This window comes from Heterocephalus glaber, unplaced genomic scaffold (genome assembly GCF_053883595.1).
Source record: "Heterocephalus glaber isolate CG9 unplaced genomic scaffold, H.glaber_assembly_v1.0 deba00001532, whole genome shotgun sequence".
NCBI lineage: Eukaryota > Metazoa > Chordata > Mammalia > Rodentia > Bathyergidae > Heterocephalus > Heterocephalus glaber.
In genome coordinates, this window is record NW_028258330.1 from 19,550,481 (window position 1) to 19,575,806 (window position 25,326).

At 43.2% G+C, this 25,326-nt stretch overlaps 1 protein-coding gene and 1 non-coding gene across 4 annotated transcripts in view; both read left to right on the plus strand.

The window, feature by feature from the left end:
* Dnaaf9 (dynein axonemal assembly factor 9) overlaps window positions 1-25,326 on the plus strand; it is a 134,988-nt gene that overhangs the window by 76,708 nt on the left and 32,954 nt on the right. For all 3 annotated transcript variants that reach the window (XM_087188716.1, XM_013070696.3, XM_004840711.4), the window contains exons 21-27: window positions 9,541-9,644; window positions 12,278-12,424; window positions 13,963-14,051; window positions 14,433-14,534; window positions 14,914-15,031; window positions 19,068-19,156; window positions 22,218-22,376. In XM_087188716.1, the coding sequence (XP_087044842.1) occupies window positions 9,541-9,644; window positions 12,278-12,424; window positions 13,963-14,051; window positions 14,433-14,534; window positions 14,914-15,031; window positions 19,068-19,156; window positions 22,218-22,376 (808 nt within the window). The remainder of the gene's footprint in view (window positions 1-9,540; window positions 9,645-12,277; window positions 12,425-13,962; window positions 14,052-14,432; window positions 14,535-14,913; window positions 15,032-19,067; window positions 19,157-22,217; window positions 22,377-25,326) is intronic.
* Window positions 6,179-6,399, plus strand: LOC147824675 (small nucleolar RNA U3). The gene has a single exon (XR_015442118.1). It is a non-coding gene; the product is annotated as a small nucleolar RNA U3 (small nucleolar RNA).

Below are 25,326 nucleotides of genomic sequence, written 5' to 3' on the forward strand. Positions count from 1 at the left end.
CACAGTTAATGTATTTAGAATGTATTACATGTATTAATGAAAATTAAATTAGAAAAAATAATGAGTATAAAAAGGAAATCTAGCTGGGCCAATTCCAGGTACCTGATTAGGGTCAAAGCCTGGGAGTTATTTCCTGTGGCTCACAGCTCTGTCCTCTGGGTTCTTGATTCTGCCCTCTGAGTTCTTGGTTTTGCCTTCTGAACTCTTGGTTCAGCCATCTGAGTCACCTACCTTTTCCAAGACAGTAGTTCTTTATTAGGACTCAAGGCTTGGGAATAAATTTCCATGGCTCTCAGCTCTGCCCCCTTGGCTCTTGGTTTCATCAAAATTTTTGAGTTCTTGGTTTTACTCTGGAATCATGGCTCTGCCCTGTGGGTTTATGGCCACACCTCTGACATCCATCCTTTTCAGTAAAAGGTACCACCTTGTTTGTAGCTAAGTAGTTTTATCACCTTGCTTCTTGTCAGTAGAATTCTGGGAGGTGATCAACATTCTTTCATTTTGTACACACCCTGTCCCTTTCAATCCAAGCTGGCAGTATTTCTGCTGATAGAAAATTCTCAAGAACTTTGTTCATCTTACATGAATTTCATGGGAATTCACTTCATGTTCCTTTTGCTTCCTCAAAATAAGTCTGTGTGTGTGTGTGTGCTTGCACGTGTGTGCACACACACATCTGTGAAAGATGGCGGGTATTTCTGGGAATTGCACCCAGGGCTTCATGCACACTAGGCAAGCACTCTACCACTGAACTATCTCCCCCAGCCCCAAATAACATCTTCTTGTAAGTCCTATTCTTTCCCTGTTGGATATAGCTTTTTTAGTAGAGTTCTGACTTACTCTGCAAATTCCTCAACTTCTGCTAAGCAAATCCTCTTTCTGGATGATTTGTTCTTCTTGTTGAAAATATTCTATCTGGTGGCAAATTCCTCTCTCTGTTCTCATATCACTGGTCCAGCTCCTCCATTCACATAGACAACAAAGCACAAGGAGTTCTGGTTTTTAGTCCGCAAAATGCTGGGGTGGTAATAGTACCATTATAATTCCTCTGCCACAATGGGCTGTTCATTTCTGCTTTTCCAGATCATGGTGCAGAAGACCTGGTGGTTAGGAACATTTGTGGAAGTCATCCAGTGTATGACAGTGCTGCTGGCCTTGGAGCAAGATTGCATAGTGTTTTGAAAGCAAGTTGTAGTCACAACACAAGAGGTGCTTGTGTGCTGTCATCCTTGAGCCAGTTACAATATTTAGCAAGGATACTTGCCAAAATTAGTTTGCACCTTCTTAGCAAAGGGCCTTATTAGAAAACTAATCTTGCATTATATTTAGTTATCCAGCAAGAATCATTGTATCCTGAGTCTCTCTATAAGAATAAAGAGCAAACTGAAAGTGTAAATAAAGACTAAAAGGTATAATAGATAATGTGAAATAGGAAGAAAAGAGGCAAAGAGGAAGGGGAAGTGAGAAGGGTAGGGGAAAGGAAAGAAGGGAATGGAATTAATATGAGAAAATGAAAAATGGAAACAAAGTCTTTATAAATAAGGAGGGATGTGGGGGGTGAAGGGAGGGCAGGGGAAGGGGGAAAAATAAGAACCAAGAGAGATTATGTAAAGGTACAAATTTCCAATGATGAATGTCATTATATTGTATACCTAAAATGTACCAATAAAATAAAGTTTAAAAAAAAAAGAAGAGCAAAAAAATAACAATATAAAGAACACAGCCATGGATTTCTGGGACTTTATTTATTTATATATTTATTTATTTATTTTGGTACCGGGGATTGAACTCAGGACCTTATGCTTTCCAGGGAGGCAGGTGGTGGAACCACTGAGCTAAACCCCTGGGCCATCTGGGACTTTATTAGTCACATTCTTTCAAGAGCTTAGATTTCAAACTTTTTTAGTTCCTAAGGGAAATCTAATTTTCTGAGGCAAGAAAATTCAGTAGAAGCAGAGAATTTAACCAAGCTATATGTTAAGCATTTTACAACGCAAGGATTCTTTTGAGGGTATTTTTTGTTTTTGTTTTTTGAGACAGGGTCTTACTATGTAGTTGAACCTGGCCTTAAACTCAATATTGAGCGTAGACTGTCCTCAAACTCTCAGCGATCCTCCTGCCTCGGCCTCCTGAGTGCTGGGATTACAGGCATGCACCACCATGCCTGGCAATTTAAGGGTTTAGACCAAAGGCTTATATAATTTTTGAAGTTTATACCATTTAGGGGCTTTAAAAAAAAAAGGAAATAATACAAAATGCTTAGGGCTTTTCTCAAACTGTGAAAAAGGGCTAGGGCAGGTAAAGGATCCTGAAGCTCAAATGTTAGTGTTTTGATAATTCTGCCTTTCTTGAAACTGTGGTAAGTTTGAAATTTACCTCTTTCCACTCCTAAAAGTATTTATCTTGAGTTCCTCAGCATGCCTTGTCTTGATTGATCTTCAAATCTTGAGTCCCATGGAAGCCTAAAGGTTGCCTGAGGTTGTGGTACAAATTTGGCAGCATCTGCAGGGTCGTCTAGGTTTGGAGGGTATATGGGCCTTCTTATTTTTACTCATTGGACTACTTATGGGTGAGAAGAATAATATTTCCATTACCTTGCATTGCTTCCAGCCCCAGAACATTTTTCCTTCCCCAGCTAGTGAGTTCTGATACCACAAGACCTTTTGTTGTCTAGCTTCCCATACATTCATGTCCTTCATGTGCCCTTTTCTCCACACCCTCTTGACTGTGGTCAGGCAGGCTGCCCAGCACCTAATCCTCAAGAGCTTGCTTTAGAGTTTTACCACGCATGACTATATCCCTAAACAATGTTTCATTTTTGAACTTAATCCAAACAGAATCATACCATAGGTAGTCTCCTGGGGCTTGCTTTTTTTGTCAATATGATGTTCCTAGGATTCCTGTAGGTTATTTGGATACTTATTTGGGACTAGCACAGGATTGCAATAAAAATACCAGAGCATGCTTGTAGTCCCAGCACCCAAGAGGCTGGGGCAGGAGGATTGCTGTGAGTTTGAGGGCAACCTGGGCTATATAGTGAGTTCAGGGCCAGCGTATACTATATAGTGAGACCGTCGCAAAAACAAAAAACTTAAGGCCTGAGTTTTCTAATCTGTGAGGATATCTATGTAATTTTAAAATGTCTTTCAATACAGTGTTACAATTTTCTCCTTTTTTTGGTTTTGTTTTGGTTTGTTTTGGGCAGGGTATCAGGGATCAAACTCAGGACCTCACACTTGAGAGGTAGGCATGACACCACTGAGCTAAATTCACAACCTTTTTTTGTTTGTTTTTGTTTTTGTTTTTGAGATAGGGTCTTGCTCTGTAGTTCAGGCTGGCCTCAAACTCACAATGATCTTCTTGCCTCAGCTTCCCAAGTGCTGGGATTACAGGCATGCACCACCACTCCCAGCCCAATTTTCTCATTTTATATCTTTCTTGCTGTTCTTTTTTAATTCTGTTTTTTGTTGCTGATTTATCTAGGCTCAGAATAGGTGGTAGTGGAATTAGAGGATTAACTGCATTGAGTATATATTGGTTTTTTAGCCCTGGGCCTTACTAATGTATAGGTACATGCATGTGCACACGAGCTTGTGTTTGTGCATACTTTGTGCTGAAGATTAAGCCTAAAGCCTCATGCATACTTAGGTAGTATGCTCAGTATACTACTGAGCTATATCCCCAGCTTCTAAATTCTTTATTGATCCTAATAATCTATATTATTTTTCATTACTTTGTTTTTTAAGAGACAGGCTCTCATGCCAGGTGTGGTGTGGTGGCTCATGCCTGTAATCCCAGCACTTGGGAGGCTGAGGCAGGAAAATTACTGAAGTTCAAGGCCTGGTTAATAGTGTGTTCAAAACTCACCTGAACTATATAGCAAGACCCTGTCTCCCTATCTCAGAGAGGGGGATGGGGGCAGAGAATGAATCTCATTATGTTGCCTAGGCTGGCCCGGAATTCTTGGGCTCAAATGATCAGTCTTCCAATTAGCTAGGACTATAGTAGACACGTGTGACCATGCACAGCTATAATTTCCAGTTGTGATACCAAATTTTTGAGCTAAGGATTATTTTATGTTTTTTACCCCTTTATTCTGGCTCCTTTTTTTTTTTGGTACCAGGGATCAAACTCAGGACCTTGAGTTTGTAAGGCAGGTGGCGGAACCACTGAGCTAAATCCCTGGCCCCAATTACCCCTTTATTGTAGAGTGTTCTGTATGAGATTCGAGCTATTTGTTCCTTAATTCTTTGGTAGTTCTTTAGTGTCTTTTCTCAGTACTGGATATTAAACCCAGGGCTTTTGCACTGAGCTCTATACCCTAGCATTTTTTTTTTTTTTTTTGAGACATGGTCTTGCTAAATCACTGAATTAACCAATCTGGGATCAAACTTGCAATCCTCCTACCTCAGCCTCCCAGAGTGCTGGTATTACAGGTATGTGCCATCATCCCTGGATTCCCTGTATTGATTTATATTCTAGAGTTGTTTTTCCATTAGGTAGAAATTGTTCAGCAATGAGAGTAAGGATGTGGCTCCTACTGACACATAGGTCAGTGAACACACCCTGAGAACTCGGGACCAAGCTGACTTTCACCTTTGGGTGGGTGATGGGCAGGCCCAGGTAGTAGTCATGTGGTCATCTGCTCTCTGTTGTCTTCATTCTGCAGTCTCTCATGTTTGTCTTGTACCTAGATGAAGCTCTTAGGGGATACCTTTTTTTTTCTACACAGTCTCACTATGTTGTTTAGGCTGGCCTTTAATTTACTGTGTAGCCCTCGAACTTGTGGCAGCCCTCTTGCCTCAGCCTCCAAGTGCTGGAGTTACAGACGTGTGACACCACACCCAGCTAAGGATGCTTTAAAAAAGGAAATTCTCCATTACACTGAGCATGAATGAATTATACAGTTGAGTGTTACCTATAATGTGGACGACGAACAGGAACAGAATGTTAAAAGTCACCAAGTCACAGAACAAATTACTAGGATTCCATTTTCATGAAAGCAAAAACAGACAAGACTAAGTAATATGTGGTTTATGGATACACTTACTTGAATTGAGTGTATTAGTTTTCTGTGGGTGGAAAGGAAGAGCTGCCACTGAGGAGAAGGGCATGCAGGGAGCTTCAAAAGTCCTAGAATGCATGATTTCTTCATCTGGCTGGTGCATGCATAGGTGTCTTGGTTTTGGTGTTTTTTTTTTTAAAAAAAAAACCAGTGGCAGGGGCCAGGGATTTAGCTCAGTGGTTCCAGCACCTTCCTCACAACCACAAGGTCCTGAGTTCTATCCCTGGTACCAAAGAATAAAAATAAAATAAAAATAAAAAGCAGTGGCAAAGTTTATTTGAAAAAGTAAAAGTGAAGAGTGAGGGAGAAACTGGCTCGGCAGAGCAAGCTTGGACTGAGTAAAAGAGGAAAAAGCAAGATAAAAGTACACCCTGGAGAAAGCAGCGTTGGCAATCGTGAAGAATGCTGTGATAGCCTGGTGTTCTTGCTTTGGTCTATTTCTTCAAACAACTTTTGTAGCTTTCACATACAGTACTTTCATGGACACAGAATGAAAATCATTCCGGGCATAACCTCCCTCAACCAGCCTTTCCCTTTTCCATGAAGAGGTGAAATGCACCAACTTCTCCAATATCTGCTATTTTCTGAAAGCTTTGGAAGTATTTTGGTTTGTTCAAGAGGCCCTCAAGTGGTAGTGAACTTGTTTCTGAGCAGTGTCATTTTAGAGGTACCAGGGTAGAGGGTGCGCTCAGAACACAGATGGGTGCAGATACCAGCAATAGATAGAAGACCAGTTTATACTTCATGACACCTGGAGGGCCCGCTTTTCAGGAGTTATTGAGGTTGTAGTTTGGGAGAGCTTTGAAGGTCATGGATTGCTGTGGTCTGTGTGGGCTGATAACAAGAATTGAGAGCCTGTGGTCAGAGGGCCATACTGTAGGCCTGTTCAAGCTGAAGAGGCAAAATGCACATCATCAGATAGCCACATGGGGGCCCTGGACAGAAGAAAACTGAAGGGAAGGAGGGGTGAGAGTACTTCTGGGATCCAGTGTGGCATTGTGCTTTAGTGTCATACAAACCAGTGTTCTGTACCAGTTTTTCCTCAGCAAGTAACTGACTTTTGGAGACTTTAAGCTTGATTTTCCTCATCATTCCTACAAGAAGATTAATACCAAGACTGTACATTCAGGGATCATTTCTATAGTTCATTACTAAAGAAGTTTCACTGATCGTGTAGAGTACCAGAAGCCACGAGGAGGAGAAGGCATAGTGTTCCTTTCTGAGCATGAAACTGGCTCTTGGGGTTGCTTTGCCGCAACTGCCAATTGTCAGTGATGATTGTTCTCACTTCCTCCTTGGAGGAAATAAGAGGCAGGGAATGCAGTCTGAGTAGCTTCCATTTTCTAAGAAAAAAGTAATACCATTGCTTACTTTTGGAGGAGAGGCAGTACTGGGGAATAAACCTAAGGCCTTCGCACTGAGCTCCATCCCCAGCTCTTTTTTTTTATTTTGAGATAGTCTCACACCCACTAAGGTCTCAGGCCTTAGCAACTACTAAGTTGTTAAGTTCCCCATGCTGGCCTCAAACATACAATCCTCCTACCTCCAGAGTGCTAGGAATACACCCAACCACCTCTTAGAATTTTTGCAAAGATGTAAAACTATTCTGTATGTGATATGCTTGGTGTTTAAGAAATACTTAATAAAGTCTGTTCCCACAAGGCATGGTGGTGCACTGTCTGTAATCCTAGCACTTGGGAGGCTGGGACTGCAAGTTCGAGCCAGCCTGGAGTACATAGTAAGTTCAAGGCCAACCTGAAGTACATAGCGAGACCTTGTCTCAAAAGGGGAGAGGGGCGGGGATTTAGCTCAGTGGTTCTGCCACCTGCCTTGAAAGCGGAAGGTCCGGAGTTTGATCCCTGGTACCAAAAAAAAAAAAAAAAAAGCAAAAAAACAATAGAATAAATTTTGGCCACTGAATTTTTTTCATGGTGGCCTACCCTCAAGCTATATGGTGTACTTTTTGTTGTTGTTGTTGTTTTGAGACAGGGTCCCCCTAGTCCTTGAACTCCAGGGTATCCTTGAACTCAGGGCAATCCTCCTGCCTCAGCCTCCTGAGTGCTAGGATTACAGGAGTGTGTGACCATCCCCGGTTAGGGAGTACTTCTTTTCCTACTTTTACTTGGCCCAAACTCACTCTGCAGAGCCTGTTTCTCTTAACTTTGAGGTGCTGCAGGCAGAAAATAGGCTCTGGGTCTGAAGATTCAGGTGCAGCAACCTGGGTTCTATGTTACTACTGTGCAGTTGGCCTTGAGGAGGAGTGAGCTCAGTGTGGCTGGACCCATTCCATGATCCCTAAAAAGAAATGGAGATGAGGACTCTGAAAGGAATGACTGAGCACATTGAGCTGTTTGAAATACTATGGCATAAGCAGAACAGAAGATGTGGGTAATAAAGGGAGGGAGGGATTTATGTCCCCCAGGGAGTAAAGTATCATGCCAGGGGAGGGGAGAGACCTAGGAGAAGGGCTGAGGAACTTGGGATGAGAATAGGCCTTGGGGCAAGGCAGTGTATGGGGAAAGCCAGGCTTTACTTGTTGGAAGGTAGAAGGCTTACAAGCTTGAACCTGGATTCCTTGAACTGGGCTGGCTGCTGCTGCCCAGAATTCTGTCCTCATGGTAAGGATGACTTGACCCCATGACTTGACCCTCTAGCTCTTCTGTTGAGAGTCTAGCTCCACAGTTTCTTGTACCTAAAAACTGCCTCCCATTCCCCTATTATCCCCATCTCCCATTAATGCATAGTCACTAGGCCCTTCCCTTCCTTCTGAAACCCCAACTTCTCAGGAAGCCTTCAGAACGTGCAGTGGAGGATTCCTTACCCCTGACTCAGAGGCATCCCTTGTGCCCTTGGCCTTTAGTCTCTCTTTTTCTTTGTTCCTTCTCTCTGTTTCTCCCTCCTTCCATCCTTCCTTATTGTGTGTGTGTGTTTGTGTATTATTGTGGATTGAACCAAGAGACTGGTGCATGCTAAGCAAACACTCTACTCCTAGCTGTATAACCCTAGCCCTTTTTATTTTACTCGGAGATAGGGTTTCATTAAGTTGCCCAGACTGGCCTCAAACCTGTGATCCTCCTGCCTCAGCCACTCAAAAGTTGCTCTAATTTATAATTACAGGCATGCACCATTATTCCCAGCTACCTTTGCTCTTATCTTTGTAACCTCCAGAGCTTTGGGGCTGCTTCTCTGAGCTACAGCACAAGGACTTGTATTACTTTTTGTTTCTAGAGTTTTGCCTTTTCAATAAGATATTAATGATACTATCTCTGAAATGTGTGTTTTGAACTCCTTTTTTTTGCTCTGTGTGTAAAAACCTACAAAGGAAGACTGTTAGGGGAACAGAAAGAATCTAAGCTCCAGAGAGCGGCTTCCTCAGGCGTCTGATGGGTGCTCTGCACTCCAGAACAAGCCTTAATCTTTGTCATCCTTCTTACCCATCTTTTCTGTGTTACCTGTTCTGTGTGTCTTAATTAGCCTTCTTTTTCCTTAGGCCCTAGACTGAGCTGTTCTGTGTGACTATACACCTGAGAAACAGCAGCCCTCCTCAGAACTGAATCCTTGGCCTGAGAAACCCACATCCACTGTCCACCTGCCACCCATCCTGTTTTGGGGCACTATAGAACAGCAGGCCTCCAGTGTCCATATAACCCACTTACTGCCTAACTCAGATGTTGCTTTGCTGGCCACATCAGCAGCTGAGACTTCAGCTGAAACCCTGGTGCTGCTTCTTGGGCCCTAAGTAAAGGAAGTGATCTCTAGGGCTGAGCCAGCTTCTGTCAAATCAGGAAAAAGGAAAGTCTGTAAGCTAAGTAATGGAACAGGGTCTATACCCAAAGTCTTATTTTATTGCATATCCTTGGAAGACACCTAAAAGGTAATGTGAATTTTTCCCTCTCCTGCCAGCTGATAGTTTAGATACTTCTTGTTTTTTCTAATAGTTATACAAAGATTATATCTGTTTTGTTTCTCTCCAAGGCTCTGTGAAGTTACTTTGACTTCCCTAGAGCACAGGGCTCAGCATATGAATTGGGTCACATAAGCATTACTGTCTTAGTTACTTTTCCTTCTTGCTCAGACAAAATACCCAACACTCAAGAGGGGCATCACAGAGGAAAAACAGTTTATGGCAGGCAGAAGACAGTAAAAGCAAGCCAGTGACAAACTACAAGTAACTAGTAGCAAGCCTCCTTCTCTTCCTTATTTTGTGTCGAGGCTATCCACCCTTAGGGCAATAGCACAACTTTAATCCTAGCATTGCATCATGAATCAATCATCATGAATCAGTCTGGATCCAGCCACTTCTGAAAAAGCCCTACTTATGACCACATGAGGCTTTGGACCGACATCTAAATACAAGCCATAACACTGACATTGGTCTGCAGTTACCACTCTGGTATCTGAAGGAGGACATTAGAATCTGGCCTCCAGGACCCAGCCCTCCAGCTCTGACAGCTCTCTCTCTCTCTTCCTTTCAGGGAATGTGCATTTCTTCTCCAGTGGCCTTTTGTTTTCTCACCGTCATCATGGAAATATCATCATTTCTAAGGATCACATGAATTCTATTTCTTTCTATGATGGGGTAGGTGTTTTACCAGTTCATGGCTTTGGAGGTCAGAAAAATACACATTTTTTTTTCTTTTTTGCAGTCCTAGGAATTGAATCCAGAACCTTTGCACTGAACTTCATCCCCAGCCCTTTGATTTTGAAATGGTCTCAGTAAGCTGCTGAATTGCCCTGTTGGGACTTAAACTTACAGTCCTTTTGCCTAATCAGTGCTTCAGCATTTGCCATCAGGTCACCATGCCCAAATCACTCATCCCAAAGAAAACTGGGAAGTAGACTGAAAAGGCCTCCAGTGAGTGGTACCTCACAGGCAGTCTCTGACCCACAGACACAAAGGCTCATCCACTTCAGAACTAGAAAGAAGCTTCATCCTTTGGCATTGGTGGAGCTCCACTTACCACCTTAGCCATGGGAAAGGATTATAAGTGGGCCAAAGAAAGGGAAGTGACTAACTTCCATAGGGGCTTAGCCCAGCTCCCTCACATACTAAGGTTAGTCTCTAGCTCTATGAATGTACCATCCCCAGGACCATCATTTACGTTCACCCACTTACTCTTCCTTAGGGAAGAAGAATAGCTCTGAGTTCCCCCAAGCCTGTTATCAGTGGCCAGACACAGCATACCCCTCAGTGGGCATAGCAGCAGAGGACAGGCTTGCTTTCTTCTTGGCCTGGTCTCAGCCCTAAAGCCAGCTTCAAAGCCAAGACAGAGATGATCTTGACAGAGATGGGTCAGAAGATGAGTCGGTGAGCAAGTCTTTCTTCCACATAAAACCTGTTGTCTTAATTACTTCAGAAATGCAGGCAGACCAACTGGGCTGATCAAATGGCCCTGTTAGATAAAAGCTTTAGTATTAGCTTAAAGGAATCTTCCAGCATGAGGGAGGAAAGGAAATCTCATTTAGGAAACAGTACTGGAATAATAGGTTAATTCTTGTCCCTCAAAAAATCAAAATAAGGGTCGAGGGTTTAGCTCAGTGGTTCCACCGCCTGCCTCGCAATCGCAAGGACCCGAGTTCAGTCCCCAGTACTGAAAAAAAAAAAATCACAATAAGCATTTGATAGATTAAACTTTAATAATTTTAAGTTTCGGGCCGGGGATTTAGCTCAGTGGTTCTGCCGCCTGCCTCGCAAGTGCAAGGACCCGAGTTCAATCCCCAGTACCAAAACAAAAAACAAAAAACAAACCAAAAAAAAAATAATAATAATTTTAAGTTTCATAAGTACAAAGAACATAAAACTGAATGTGTACTAAATCACTTGGTGCAGGAAAAATTTCTAAAATTAGAAATTATATTAGAAGTTTTAAAGAAAATTTTTATCAAATTTCATCACTTAATGATTTTTTTTTTTTGGTACCAGGAATCGAACTCGGGTCCTTGCATTTGTGCAGCAGGTGGCAAAACCACTGAGCTAAATCCCCGGCCCACTTAATGATTTTTTAATTTTAACAGCAGTTTATAGCCAGGGCTTAGGGCACACACCTGTAACAAGTGTAATCCAAGCACTTGGGAGGCTGAGGCAGGAAAAGGATTGCCATGAGTTTGAGGCCACCCTAGACTACGTAGTAAGTTCAAGGCCAACCTGAACTACATAGTGAGACTCCATCTCAAAAAAACACAAAGTAGGGCCAGGGATTTATCTCTGTGGTTCTGCCACTTGCCTCGAAAGCGCAAGGACCTGAGTTCGATCCCAGTACCAAAAAAAAAACACAGAGTAGATAAATAAAAACAATTCATTAAAATATACTTTAAATACAACCAACTCTGTCTGTTTAAAGCTCTGACAGCTATATAATTCATGCTGTCACTATCACATGATTCAGATATTCCTGGCCCATGCCTATAATCCCAGCACTCTGGTAGGCTGAGGCAGGAGGATCACAAGGTGGAGGTCGTCCTGGGCAATTTAGTGATTTAGCAAGAGCCTGTTTCAAATTTTTTTTAAAGGGCTAGGGCTGGGCCAGGGATTTAGCTCAGTGGTTTCGCTGCCTGCCACACAAGCTCAAAGACCCGAGTTAGATCCCGGGTACCAAAAAAAAACAACAAAAAAGGGCTAGGGGTATAGCTTGGTGCAAAGGCCCTGGATTCAATTCCCAGTACCAGGGGGAGATTTTTAAATCTTGTTGGGGCATGATGGTGCATGCCTCTAATTTCAGCTGCTTGGGAAGGCAGGACAGGAGAATCATAAGTTCCACCCCAGCCTTGGCAACTTTTTTGAGACCATCTGAAAAAAAGGAAAAGGGCTGGAGATGCTGTTCAGTGGTAGTGCTTGACTAACACATAGGCCCTGGGTTCAATCCCAGTACCACAAAAAACAAAACATTTAAACCTCCACATCAAAGGATGCTCTTGAGAATAAAAACAACAACCCACAGAATCAGAAAATATTTGCAAATCTTACATCCAATAATGGATTAATACCCTAAAAGAAATTTTGAAGTGTCATTGTCAGTTTGATCCTTGTACTGCTCATCTCTAATATAACTGAGTATTGGAAAGCACATCCATTCTTGAACCTCCATGTACCACTTGAATGTGAAAATACTTGCACTGACATTGATCCCTGCCCTGTGTGTTGACTCTAGTTATAAGGACTGGAATCAAGCAAATGGCTTTGCTTGCTAATATTGCTCCTCCTTTTTTCTTTAGGATTCCACCAGTATTGTGGCTGCCCTTCTCATCGACTTCAAAAGCTCATTACTTCCTCACCTCCCAGTTCATTTCCATGGGTCAAGCAATTTTCTGATGATTGCCCTTTTCCCAAAATCAAAGATATATCAAGCATTTTACTCAGAGGTAACATCAGTCATTTTTTCCCTTAGCAGTTTAGATGATGAGACAGTGTCTCAGTGCTAACAGTGAGTTGATGAGATCAAGAGTTGAGAGGATTGAGAGGAGGCCATGGCTACTTCAATACTCCCTTTGGGTTCTAGAATGGTGCTCTTGCCAGTGAGAGGTGAGAGCCTAAAGAAAGTGGTCGTGGTGGCTCATGCCTTATTTTCATCTGCTCAGAGGCTGAGGCAGAAGGATCATAAATTGAGGCCAGCCTGAGCAATAGTGAGATCCTATCTCAAAAATAAAAGCGGCTGGGCAAGGTGGCACACACCTGTAATCTTAGCACTTGGGAGGCTGAGGCAGGAGGATCATGGAAAGTTCAAAGCCACCCTGGGCTACACAGTGAGTTCAAGACCAGCCTAAACTAAACTACATAGCAAGACCCTGTCTTAAATAAATAAATGAATGAATGAATGGAGAGTGCTAGCTTAGTACATGCAGAAAAAGTGGTAGAGCACTTGCCTAATATATGCAGCACCGTGGGTTCAATCCCCAGATTTTTTAGGGGTTGTGAGAGAGTTGGTGTTTTCGAGATAGGGTCTCACTGTGTAATTCAGGCTGGTCTTGAACTGACAGCAATCCTTCTGCCTCAGCCTCCTGAGGATGGGATTACAGGCATGTGCCACCACACCCAGCTTCAATCCCTAGTTGTACCAAAAAACAATAAACACAACTGAACAAAGTCTTTTTGGACTTTAAGGAAAATCTTTGTCCCCTTTAAGTCCCAATTAGATTTATTTTCCTTTTAGCTGTCTTACTGAATGGTGATCCTACCTATAGGACTAGAGCTCTTTACCCCACCCCGTACTCTTCTTCCCAAGGGAACACAGTCCCTGCCCTTGCAGATGATCCCACTGGCAGGCTGTCCATTAAGGGTGCTCAGCAAAGGTTACACAAGGGAGGGAGCTGCCCAAGAGTCATACTACCTGCTTAAAGAACAAGCAGTAGCCAGAGTCAGGCTGATTCCAACCTCATGATGGGTGGAAATTCTAGGAAATTCTTGGAAAAGAGTGATTGCAGCAGCTTGTGAGGAGTTAGTGTCCCTCTCTCAGGACAGATTCACAAAATGTGGAAGAATAAGAGCTGACCTTGGCCCATTACTGCTTGCTAGACCTTCCTTCCTCTCTGTGCTTGTCCTTTCAATCTGGGAACCCAGAGACAGACTTTTCCATTCTCTTAAGCCATCCTTCTGCCTGGCAGGAGTTACTTGAACCAAGATCGCCTGGCCCTGTCAGCAGGGAAGAGCTTGCCCTAGTTGCCAGAGTAGTGTTACTTGACACCTTCCTCCCTGAGGAGAGGAACTCAGAAAAATATTTCTGGCTTTGAAAAACATAAGACAGAATTGCTTCTGCGCTTACTTTTGAAGCAAACTTGTTTGTTATAATGGTTTTTCTCTGCACTGGCAGTCTAGATTTTCAACCAACATCAAATCCCCATGTGGATTCCATATCCTGTTGTTGGGTTTAAAGTGTTCTTTGCTCAAATTCTGTTTTGTTTAGGTCTTCTCCCCCTGGCAACAGCAGGATAACTCAGGGCTCCCTTTAAAAGTGATCCAGGAAGATGGATTATCTGTGGAACAAAAGAGATTGTAAGTGGCTGCCTTCAGCGTTTACAATTGGTTCCCTAGGCATTATGAGTGTGCTCTCCCCAGGATGCCTCCCCTTATGTAACATGGGGCTCTTGGCCTCTGGAAGGGCCGGCAGTTGTTTCAGTGCTGCCAGCTTGCCAGTAGCCAGTACCCTTGGGGAATCAGAAACTGATACGACTGGGAGGGGCTTTATGGCCATGCTTCCTCTTGCCACGCCAGTCGTCAGGCACCAATGCCACATTTTGTTTAAGTTGGTGAGGTGTTTGTTTGGAAGCCTTGCCTCTGTCATGGGCCCCTGGCTTGAAAGCCTCAGAACTAGCTCTGTAGAATACATGTGCTGTAAGAGGTGGAATTCTAACCTATGAGCTTTTGCTATTCCAGGCACTCCAGTGCACAGAAGCTCTTCGCTGTCCTGAGCCATCCCACTGGGGAGAAGTGGAGTTCTTTAAAACTGCTCTTAGCCAAACTCCCAGAGTTGGACTGGTGAGCTCTGTGTGTGATTTTAGATGCTTAATGAGCCAGCTTTTGAAATGTCTGAAACCTCAATGTTGGTCCTGTCTAAACTCCTTTTTCCTTTGTTTCTGTTTTTTTGGGGGGGATTTTTTGCCCAGTACCAGGGATCAAACTCAGGACCTTGTGCTTGTGCAGTGCCAGTGAGCTAAATCCCCGGCCCTAAACTCCTTTTTCTTTTGCTTCTTAGGGGTTCTTGTAAAAAGTAGTAGCGGCAAACCACACAAAATTTTATTCATTAGGGAGAACCTCTCTAAGGCTTATTTTTCAGCAATAAGAAGCTGTTCATGTGAGTTGGCCTATCTAGCAAGGCTGGCGATGGTAATTTAATAGCACTGCCTTTGTTTTTCAGGTTTTGCCAGCATTTTGCTGTCAGCAGCATTAGTCAGGAGCCTGTGATGCGGACCCATCTCCCAGTCCTGCTGCGCCAAGTTGAAGTTAGCCCTTTGCATGGAGTAGAGAATAACAAGGTAGAGGAGCTCACCAAGTTTGCTGGGAACTCACAGGAGGATAATCCTCAGAGCCTGGCTCTTGGATCTTTTGTGTCAGTTAACAAAAGGAGCTTAAGTGGAGTCCCTTTTATAAGTCTCTCCACCTCCTTGGATACTGATGTAATGCAACACACAAAATCTGCTCTATACAATGACTATGTCAGGCAAAGCCCCATGACAGTGATAAACCCTGGCATTTTGCCATGCCCTCCCCTTTCTTCTCCAGATCTCTTACACTCTTGCTCCGTGCTCTCATACTGTCAGCTCTTTCTGGTTGTGTCTAGGACTTGCCGTACCTAGCAGTGGATGGCACATTGTGCTTACTAATGTTATCCTAGCCTGGCTAGAATGACCAGGGTAATTTGAGCCTCTATATAAACTTTGTCCTTTCCAAGGTGATTTTTTTTGGGGGGGGGTGTAGTATTGGATATAGAACCCAAGGTCCTTGCACTGAGCTATATCTCTAGGCTTCTTTTTATTTTTTATTTTAAGACAGGGTCTAACTAAGTTATCCTAGTTGGGCTCAAATTTGCAGTCTTCCTGCCTCAGCCTCCCTGAGTCCTGGAATTATGGGTATGCACCACCACACCGGGCTTTCAGAATGAAATTTTTTTTTTTTTTTGTACCGGGGATTGAACTTGGGACCTTCCACTTTTGAGGTGGGTAGTGGCACCACTGAGCTGGCCCTTCAGGGTGGATTTTAATCCATTCCCACCCACATGCTTCCCTCCTCTTGACACACACACCCCCCGCCCCCGCCATTCTTTTGGGAGTTGTATGTCATGATAGACTCAAAGAGGACATTTATTTCTGTGAAAATCTAGAAGACACTTAGCTGCAAAAGGAAATGGATGCACTAAACAATTAGAAGCACTATTTTTTCTTATGTGAATGTGTAAAAAGTTTGAAAATGCAAGCTTGTTATATTTTATTTAAAAGATGCTATATGACTGGCCATAAGAAAGCACCTGGCTGTACACATGTGTGAAGTGATTTGAGGGCCTGAGACCAAGCAATGAAGAACAGGAACCAAGATGGGGAGAGATCAAAGGAAGCAGGATAAACAAAATGTCAGTTATATGGAGAAATGCTTAGGGGGCAGAGAGACATGCAGTGTAGAGGCCCTGCTCAGCCAAGACGAGAATGACCCCAGAAGAAGGAGCTAGTTTGGGTGATGAGTGCCACCAGGCTTAGCTTTAGTGTAAGTTCCTGTGACTGGCCCAGCCTCAGTGAGTTTTATGTATTGTGAAATAAAACGTACACTCAGGACCAGGCAAGGTGGTGCATCCCTGTAATCCCAGTACTCAGGAGGCTGAGGCAGGAGAATCACCGTGAGTCTTTTTTTGGTTTTTTTTAGGTTTTTTTTTAGTTCTTTTATTGGTACATTTTAGGTATACAATTCATTTACATTTATCATTGGGTGTTTGTACCTGTACATGATATATCTTGGTTCTTATTTTTTTCCCCCATTATCTGTGCGCCCTTCACCCCCCCCCCCGCCCTTCCCTATTTACATAGATTTCATTTCCATTTTTTTTTTTTTCTAATAGGTTTTCCTTTCCCTCTTTTCCTTTCCCCTTCCCCTCCCTTCACTCCTTTGTCTTTGGACCTTTTTTCCTATTTCAGATTATCAGTTATTCATTTTAATCATTTTAACCCTTGTTTACACTGTCAGTTTCTCACACTAGAGAAACTATTTGGTATTTACACATCTGTGTCCTATTTATTTCATTTAAGAGTATGGCCTCGATATGCATCCATTTAGCTATAAATGACTCTAGTTTTTCGTTCTTTATGTCTAAGTAGTACTCCATTTTATTAAAAAAAAACCACATTTTCTTTATCCAGTTTCCAGTTGATGGGCACTTGGGCTGCTTCCAAGCTTTAGCTATTACAAACTGTGCCGCTGTAAACATAGATGTACATATATCACTGTGGTATGATTCTTTTAATTCTTTTGGGAAGATACCCAGCAGGAGAATAGCTGGGTCAAATGGGACCTCTAGTTCTAGTTCTTTGAGGTATCTCCATACTGACTTCCACAGTGGTTGCACCAGTCTGCACTCCCACCAACAATGGAGAAGGGTTCCTTTCTCCCCACAACCCTGCCAGCATTTGTTATTTGTTGATTTCTTGATAGCAGCCATTCTTTCTGGGGTGAGGTGGAATCTCAGTGTTGTTTTCATCTGTATCTCTCGAATGACAAGTGATGTTGAACATTTTTTCATATATTTGTTTGCAGCTTTTACTTCTTTGTCTGAGAAATGTCTGTTCATTTCAGATGCCCATTTTTGAGGCAGGCGCCGGAACCACTTTTTGAATTGGGTCTTTGAATTTGGGGGATCTGATTTTTTTCAGTTCTTTATATATTTTAGATAGTAGTCCTTTGTCTGAGGTACAGCTGCTAAAAATATTTTCCCATATTGTAGGTTGTCTCTTAGCACTGTTGGTGGTTTCTTTTGGAGTGCAGAAGCTTTTTAATAAGATGAGATCCCAGTTGTTGATTCTTTCTGCTAGTTCCTGTGGTGCTGAGGTTTTGTTCATGAAGTCTTTTCCTATGCCAATATCTTCAAGAGTTCTACCTAACTTATCTTCCAGCAAGTTTAGTGTTTGTCTTAATATATCTTTAATCCACTTTGATCTTAGTTTAGTGCATGGAAATCACCATGAGTTTGAGGCCAGCCTGGGCTATGTAGTGAGTTCAGGGCAAGCCTGAGCTACATAATGAGAACTTGTTTCAAAAATAAATACATAGGGGGCCGGGGATTTAGCTCAGTGGTTCTGCCGCCTGCCTCGCAAGCACAAGGTCCCGAGCTTGATCCCTGGTACCAAAAATAAATAAATACATACATACATACATACATACATAATAGGGCCAGAGATTTAGCTCAGTGGCACTGTACCTGCCTGACAAGTGCAAGGTCCTGAGTTTGATCCCCGGTACTGAGAAAAAAAACAAATAAATAAATAAATAAACAAAATATATACGTAGGCCTCACTGTGCTCTGCCATTGGCATAGACACCCTTCAGCAGGTGCAGGGTTTCTATCCTCTGCTTGACACCTTCTTTTTCATTGAGTTTCTTTGATATGGGCTTTTTTTTTTTGAGACAGGGTCTCACTATGCAGTTCAGGCTGACCTTGAACTCACTGTGTGGCCAAGCTGGCCTCAAACTCACAGTCTCAGCCAAGCCAGCTCAGACCTTCTGCCTCAGCCTCCCAAGTGCTGGGATTATAGGCTGCGCCACCATGCCCCGCCAATGACTTTCGTACATGGCTTTGGAATAGCCACCTGAAGAGGGCCTGTTTTGGTGTGATAGTATAATGTGGTTAGGACAGTCCAGGTAGCTTCTCTTCTCAGGAATCAGAAGTACTTCCCACGCCCAGGGAGTTTTGACTGGGCCCAGGCCATGTGGCTCAGAGGGCACAGGCAGCCAGGCAGAAGCCTCCCAGTGCAGCTCCTGTCCTCTGCCCTGTTCACACACCAGCATGACCTGAGGCAGTTTTGTCCCAGTCCTCCTTTCTACCCAGTATTTTTCTAAGAAATGTTATGTTGGAGAGGTCATAATACTCTTGAATGTCTGTTTTATAAAAGAGCTCTGTGAACTTTAGTTGGCAGGCTCTTTAACACATTGCATTTTAACTGATAGATCATAGCCTGCTCCCCTGAAATTAAAATAGTAGGGCTACATTTTATGCAGTATTTGCTCTGGGCTAGGCACTCTTGTAAGTACTTTACCTAAATTTACTCTGTTGTTCCTACAAGGCAGGTTTTGTCACTGGCCCAAAGTCACAGTGTTGATGAGTGATGGTGCTAAGGTTCAGACCCACAGAGCCTCACTCCAGAAGTCAGTTTTCTTTTTTTTTTTGTACCGGGGCTCAAACTTGGGACCTTGTGCTTTCGAGGCAGGCGCTGGAACCACTGAGCTAAATCCCTGGCCCCTAGAAGTCAGTTCTCTTATACAAAGCTGCCTCTCAGTTGAATTGCAAACTCATGTGACTTTTCTTTCATGCAGGTAATTATTAGCATTGTAACCGGACTCCCAGGCTGTCATGCTAGTGAGCTCTGTGCTTTTCTGGTCACTCTGCATAAAGAATATGGCAGGTTAGTATGATTGCTGCCTTTGCTTTGGGAAAAGGGGTTCTGTGCCTAGGACCTTAGACATATACTGGCCTTCAGCAGTTATTCATCCATCCATCATTTAACACACTGTGCTGAGTGCTTCTTGTATGCTGGGCACTGCTCTTCACTGATGAACAAAATAGACCAGAATGTCTCTATTCTCATGGAGCTTACATTTTGCTTTGGGAAGAAAACCAGATGAGGAAAATATAGTATTATTAGCTAGTGAAAAGTGCTGTGGAGAAAATAAAGCAGAGAAGAGAAAATAAAGCAGGAAATACAGGCTACACCAGGTGAGGTGGCATAAGCCTGTAGTCCCATTGGGAGGTGAAGCAGGGGAGTACTGTGAGTTCAGAGCCAGCCTGGGCTACATAGTGAGTTCAAGGCCAACCTGAACTATACATCCAGACCCTATTTTAAAAGGAAATACAGGCTGGGAACGGGATTTTAGATTTAAATTGGGCAGTCAGAGAAGACCTTACTGAAAAGGTGACATTCTTGAGCAAAGACCTGAAGAAATAAGGGAGTGAACCATGTGCTATCTGTGCCATAGCATCATGGTAGCAAGATGAGCAAGTGCACAGACCTGAGAGTGTGCTGGTCATCAGGAAAGGTCAAAGTTATGATGGTTATAAACACCTGGAAGCAACCACAAGAGGAACCACATGAGTCCAGGTGCAGTGAGGCCATTCTGATCCTGGTGAAATGGGGCAAATCACTCGTCCATTACTTCTCCTGGCTGGCAGATTACTAATCAACCCTTGCTGACTGAATGAGGCATTTAATATGTAGCTATTGTACTCCAAAATAACTGTCCTGCAGGAGGCCATAAAAGAATTGAGAAGATGGGGCCGGGGATTTAGCTCAGTGGCAACATGCCTGCCTCCTAAGTACAAGGTCCTGAGTTCGATTCCAGAACCGCAAAAAAAAAAAAAAAAAAAAGAACTGAGAAGATAGGCCAGGGATTTAGCTCAGTGGTTCTGCCACCTGCCTTACAACCACAAGGGCCTGAGTTTAATCCCCAGTACAAAAAAAAAAAAAAAAATTGAGAAGAAATTGCCTGGAGAGTTGAGAGATGGGGAGGAGAGTTCTGAAGAAATGCTAGGGAAATATTAGGCCTCTTTTAATAAGTATTTAATGGCTAACCAGTTTTTCATGTATAGGGCTTTTTTTTTTTATACCAGGAATCTAACTCTGGTCCTTGCGCTTGCACAGTGGGTGGCAAAACCCCTGAGCTAAATCCTCGGCCCCTATAGGACTTTTATTTAACAAAAATTCTGAATTCTTTACCCTGCCCATTTCTTTTTTTTTTTTTTTTTTTGGTACCAGGGGTCAAACTTGGGACCTTGTGCTTTCAAGGGAGGCACTGGAACCGCTGAGCTAAATCCCCAGCAACCCTGCCCATTTCTTCTTCTTTTTTTTTTTTTTTTTTGGTACCATGGCTTGAACTCCAGTCCTTGCACTTGTGCAGCAGGCGGCGAAACCACTGAGCTAAATCCCCGGCCCACATTTCTTACTCTTTTTTTTTCTTTCTTTTTTTTTTCACTTTCTAAGAAAAAAAACATTTATCATTTATAGGCCAAAGGAAATGCTTCCACAGCCATTTTTTATGTATTATTTGGCAGTCTCAGTTCAAGGTCAAAAATATCAGAGGGAAAAGGGAATATGACTCTAGATTTAGTATTTGTCATGTCGGGCTTTGTAATTGCATAAATATTAAAAATGTAGAAATAATTGTAAGCACATTATCTTCGCATCTCCACACGTTGCTTTAATTTTTAATGTAATCTTTCATCTGCCTTTTCCTCAGCTGGCTGTGGGTTTGTGATTTGCATAGCTAGAATGATCTGGTGCCATCAATTTAGTAATGAAGTCACTCATTGAGCAGAAGAGATTTCTAAAGATTAAACAAAGCTTTCTACAGATGTTGCCTGGGGTTAGTCTGGTAGGCTGGATTACTCAGTATCTACCTTCTTTTCATGGTGGCTTTCACATTGCAGAGGCTGGAAGCTTAAAATATTTCCTAGACTTCTTTGTACCAGTTTATTTGCTGTTTGACTCATTCCCTCTCCCAGCTTTGTTTCTTGGGAGGACAGGCACAGTGAGGTGGCGATTATGTCAACAATATCAAGATTCTCTTGAGTAGGTGAATAATTTCAGGATCTGTGAAGGATCCAGCCTGTTACTGTTTCGTAGATGCCTGGAGAGGCCTTTGGCTGGCTCTCTGCTCCCACGCTGTACCAGGATGTCACCAAAAGGAAAGAAGGAAAAGATGAGCCCAAATGGAATTCAAAAATTTCTTCTCTTTTCTTCCATCCCTTCACTGAGTACCTTTCCATGGCATGCTGAAGCTGGGCGCTCCAGGATAGAAAACCTGGGCAGTAGAACAGAGAGGGTCCCTGTGGAACGTGGGTCACACAAGCCTCCTGAGGTCTTCCTCCCATTTCTTATTCTTAACAAGAGTTTTACTGAGCACTAGATGGAAGCCATTTTATTGCATGGTCCTTCAAGAAATCACTACCTGGTCAGGAGTCTTTCTCACCTCTGAGGTTGTTGGTTATGTGTTTACCTGTCCTTTTTCCCTGTGGCATGGGGTTTCCTGTCAAAAGTGGTGGTCCTGTGGGGCCAGGGATTTAGCTCAGTGGTTCCACTCCCTGCCTTGCAAGTACAAGGACCAGAGTTCAATCCCTGGTATCAAAAAAAAAAAAAAATTAACAACAACAACAAAAAAAAGTGGTGGTTTTATGGACTGGGGATTTAGCTCAGTGGTGCCACCACCTGCCTCGAAAGCCCAAGGTCTTGAGGTCCATCCCCAGTACCACACCCCCTACCCCCAAAAAAGTGGTGGTTTCAGGATACAGGGCTCCAAACCCACCTGGTGCCCTCTTTTTTTATGTGGTGCTAGGATTGCCTTCTGTGTAAATTCACTTGGCAGAATGTTTTTGTGAGTCCTAGTCACAGTTGTATTCATGGCTGAGTTACAGGGCCAAGACATCAAGTGGTCCCCATGCTAACATGCTAACATTACATATACTCTTTCCAGGTGGATCGTTTACCGCCAAATCATGGATAGCTCTGAATGTTTTCATGCTGCGCACTTTCAGAAATACCTTTCCAGCGCTCTGGAGGCCCAACAGAACCGTTCTGCCCGCCAGTCAGCCTACATCCGCAAGAAGACCAGACTGTTGGTGGTATTACAAGGGTGAGCATTGAAAATCTGAGGATGAGCTAGCTGGGGTCATGAGTTTGCTGTTACTATTAGTTCATGTGTGGCAAACCTGGGGCCCAGAACAAACTCCACATGTATGTAAGTAGTGTCTGCACTATGCAGACAGGCCTTGAGCCAGCAAGGACTCTGTTGCCATACTGTGGCCTAGAGTGACTGGTGTAGCTACACACAAGTTTAAAGCTTGACTTAAACATAATATCCCCCAAGAGGTAAGGAGTTTATGGAATCTAGGTAAGGTTCTCTGATAATTCTTAGAACAGTGATCCCTAAACCACTTCCTTCACCATCTAGAAGGAAAGGGGCCTCATCTTTTTACTCCTCCTGTAGAATTGCACAGGTGGCCCCCACCCTCTGCTGTCTCCAGCCCACCCCCTATTCCCTGGATAGCTGTCCCAGGGGCTTCCTGGGGCTTCCAGTGAGGAGCAACCCTAGTCAGTTGGAGAAGAAGCTTCACCTTTGTAACTGGTACAGGACCATTATTGGAAGCTACCTAGCTCTTGAAGTTCCTGTGTCATGGACAGGCATGCATTATGCGAATGCAGATTTGACAAAACATGTCCCTCTGCTCTGGAGGACCGTGGAGGAGAGGAGCTTCCCTTGACCTGTTCTTGGGCCTTCCAGGGAGAAGCCCCTGAAAGGTCCCCATCACCTGGGCTCAGAGGAGAACATGCCAAATCAGGAAAACATGTGCTGTGCTTTTCACTAGTGTCAGTATGGTTAGTAATAAAGAAGTTTTGGGCAGTTCTCACAAAGTACTTTTGTGTTGTGCTGCATTTCTTATGCATGCTCATGCTCATAATTAGTCTTTGCAATAGGCTAGTTATTTCCAGTAAAGAATAGGCCTGGATCCAAAGCTCTGTTTGGCTCCTGGCTGTGATGGGAATTGGAGGGAGCTGGGATAGTAGAGGAAGGTGGCAGGTGGGACCCTGCATCCTCAGGGCCATCATACACAGGCAGACCTTGTTCTCACACTCGCTGCCAATATGCATTCTGTCAGCCCTCTTGTCTTGCTTGTGGGGCCATATCATGGAAGCCACAAAGGAGGAGAGTCTGGGCTTGAAACCACGTATTTTCTTCTGGTTTTCCATTGCTTCCATTGGTCAAAGGAATGGGTCACCTGGCCCCAGAACTTTTGCCCCTGCCCTGCCAGATTAGAGAGTCACTGGGAATGTGGATCTGGAAGGGAATTTGGAGGCTTCCCAATGTGCACTTAAGGTCATTTCTGTCCTTCCCCATTTAAGAAAGCATTGTAGGGGCTGGGGATTTAGCTCAGTGGTTCCACCACCTGCCTTGCAAGCGTAAGGACCTGAGTTCAATCCCCGGTACCAAAAAAAAAAAAAAATAGACTCCTAAGTCCTTTGGACCGGGGATTTAGCTCAGTGGTTCTGCCACCTGCCTTGAAAGTGCAAGGACCTGAGTTCGATCCCCGGTACCAAAAAAAAAAAAAAAAATGCATCATAGACTCCTTGTCTCTGGCTTTTCAAATCTGCGTGTCAGCTGTCCTAGATGCTTCTAGACTGCAGTGGCAGTATTCAGGCAAGCCACTCTTGCAGTATAGATCCACCCTTTGTCCAGTCACACCCCCAGGACACAAGTGACCCCAGTAATTTCCTGGAGAACTCAAGTCAGAATACTATCTAAATGCTGTTGCTCTTTACTGAGGTACTGTCTCTTACTGGTTGGACCCAGCAAGAAACATGTAGCAACCTACTTTATAGCATGTCCATCTCCTTGCAGCTGGACCCTCACACCCATTATTGAGATTGCTGGTAAAGGAAGATCCCAAGGACTTCTCAAATTGATTTTATTTCTTTAATACATTATATTTTTATTAATACTTCTTAATTTCACAAAACACTGGGTTTCAGTGTGGTATTTTCTTTTCATTTCTTTTTTTTTTTTTTTTGGTACCAGGGATCAAACTCAGGACCTTGCACTTATAAGGCAGGCAGCAGAACCACTGAGCTAAATACCTGACCCTCAGTATGGTATTTTCATACATGCATGTGACATACTTTGATCATGAGAACTTTATTTCTTGAATAATTTATATTTTCTTTTTCTTCCTTTGGCTTGAGACAGGATTACACTATGTAGTTCAGACTAGTCTTAAATTCATTATGTAGCCCAGGCTGGCCTTGAACTCATGGTGATCCTTCTACCTCCAGAGGTCTGGGATTACAGGCATTCACCACCACACTTGGCTATTATATTTTTATTTATAGAATTTTTTAATAGAATTTTATGGAATGAAACCTGTGATATAGGGCAGAGTTCCCTTTGGATCCTAGAGTGACCTGGTCCCATTTAATTTAGTGTAGTGCTGTAGTAGAGGCAGGGGTATTGAACTTTAACATCAAGTAAAGCTGTTATCAAAGTTGTTTCAAAAACCAAAATAACAACTGTGTGGTGGCACACAGCTGTAGTGCCATCACTGTGGGGGGCTGAGGCAGAAAAATCAAAAGTTTGAGCCCAACCTGGGCAATTTAACAACTTTGTGAGACCCTGTCCCAAAATTTAAGAGATGGGAGCCAGGCGTGGTGGCACATGCCTATAATCCCAGCCAGCACTCTGGAGGCTGAGGCAGGAGGATTGCTGAGTTCAAGGCCAGCCTGGGCTCCATAGTGAGTTCAAGACCATCTGAACGACATAGTAAGACCTTGTCTCAAAAAAACAAAGAAGCAAAAAATAGAATTAGTGTAATTTAAACATCTTTTTTTTTTTTTTGGAGACAGTTTAGGCTGTCCTTGAAATGAGGTCAGGTAGGGGGCAAGTGAAGGAAGTGGATGTGGTTATATAAGAGCAACATAAGAGATCTTTGTGGCCTTGGAACTATTTGGCATCTTGATAGTAGTGGTGCATATGGAACCTACAGAGATGATAAAATTGTGTCTTAGTTACTTTTCTCATTGCTGAGACAAAA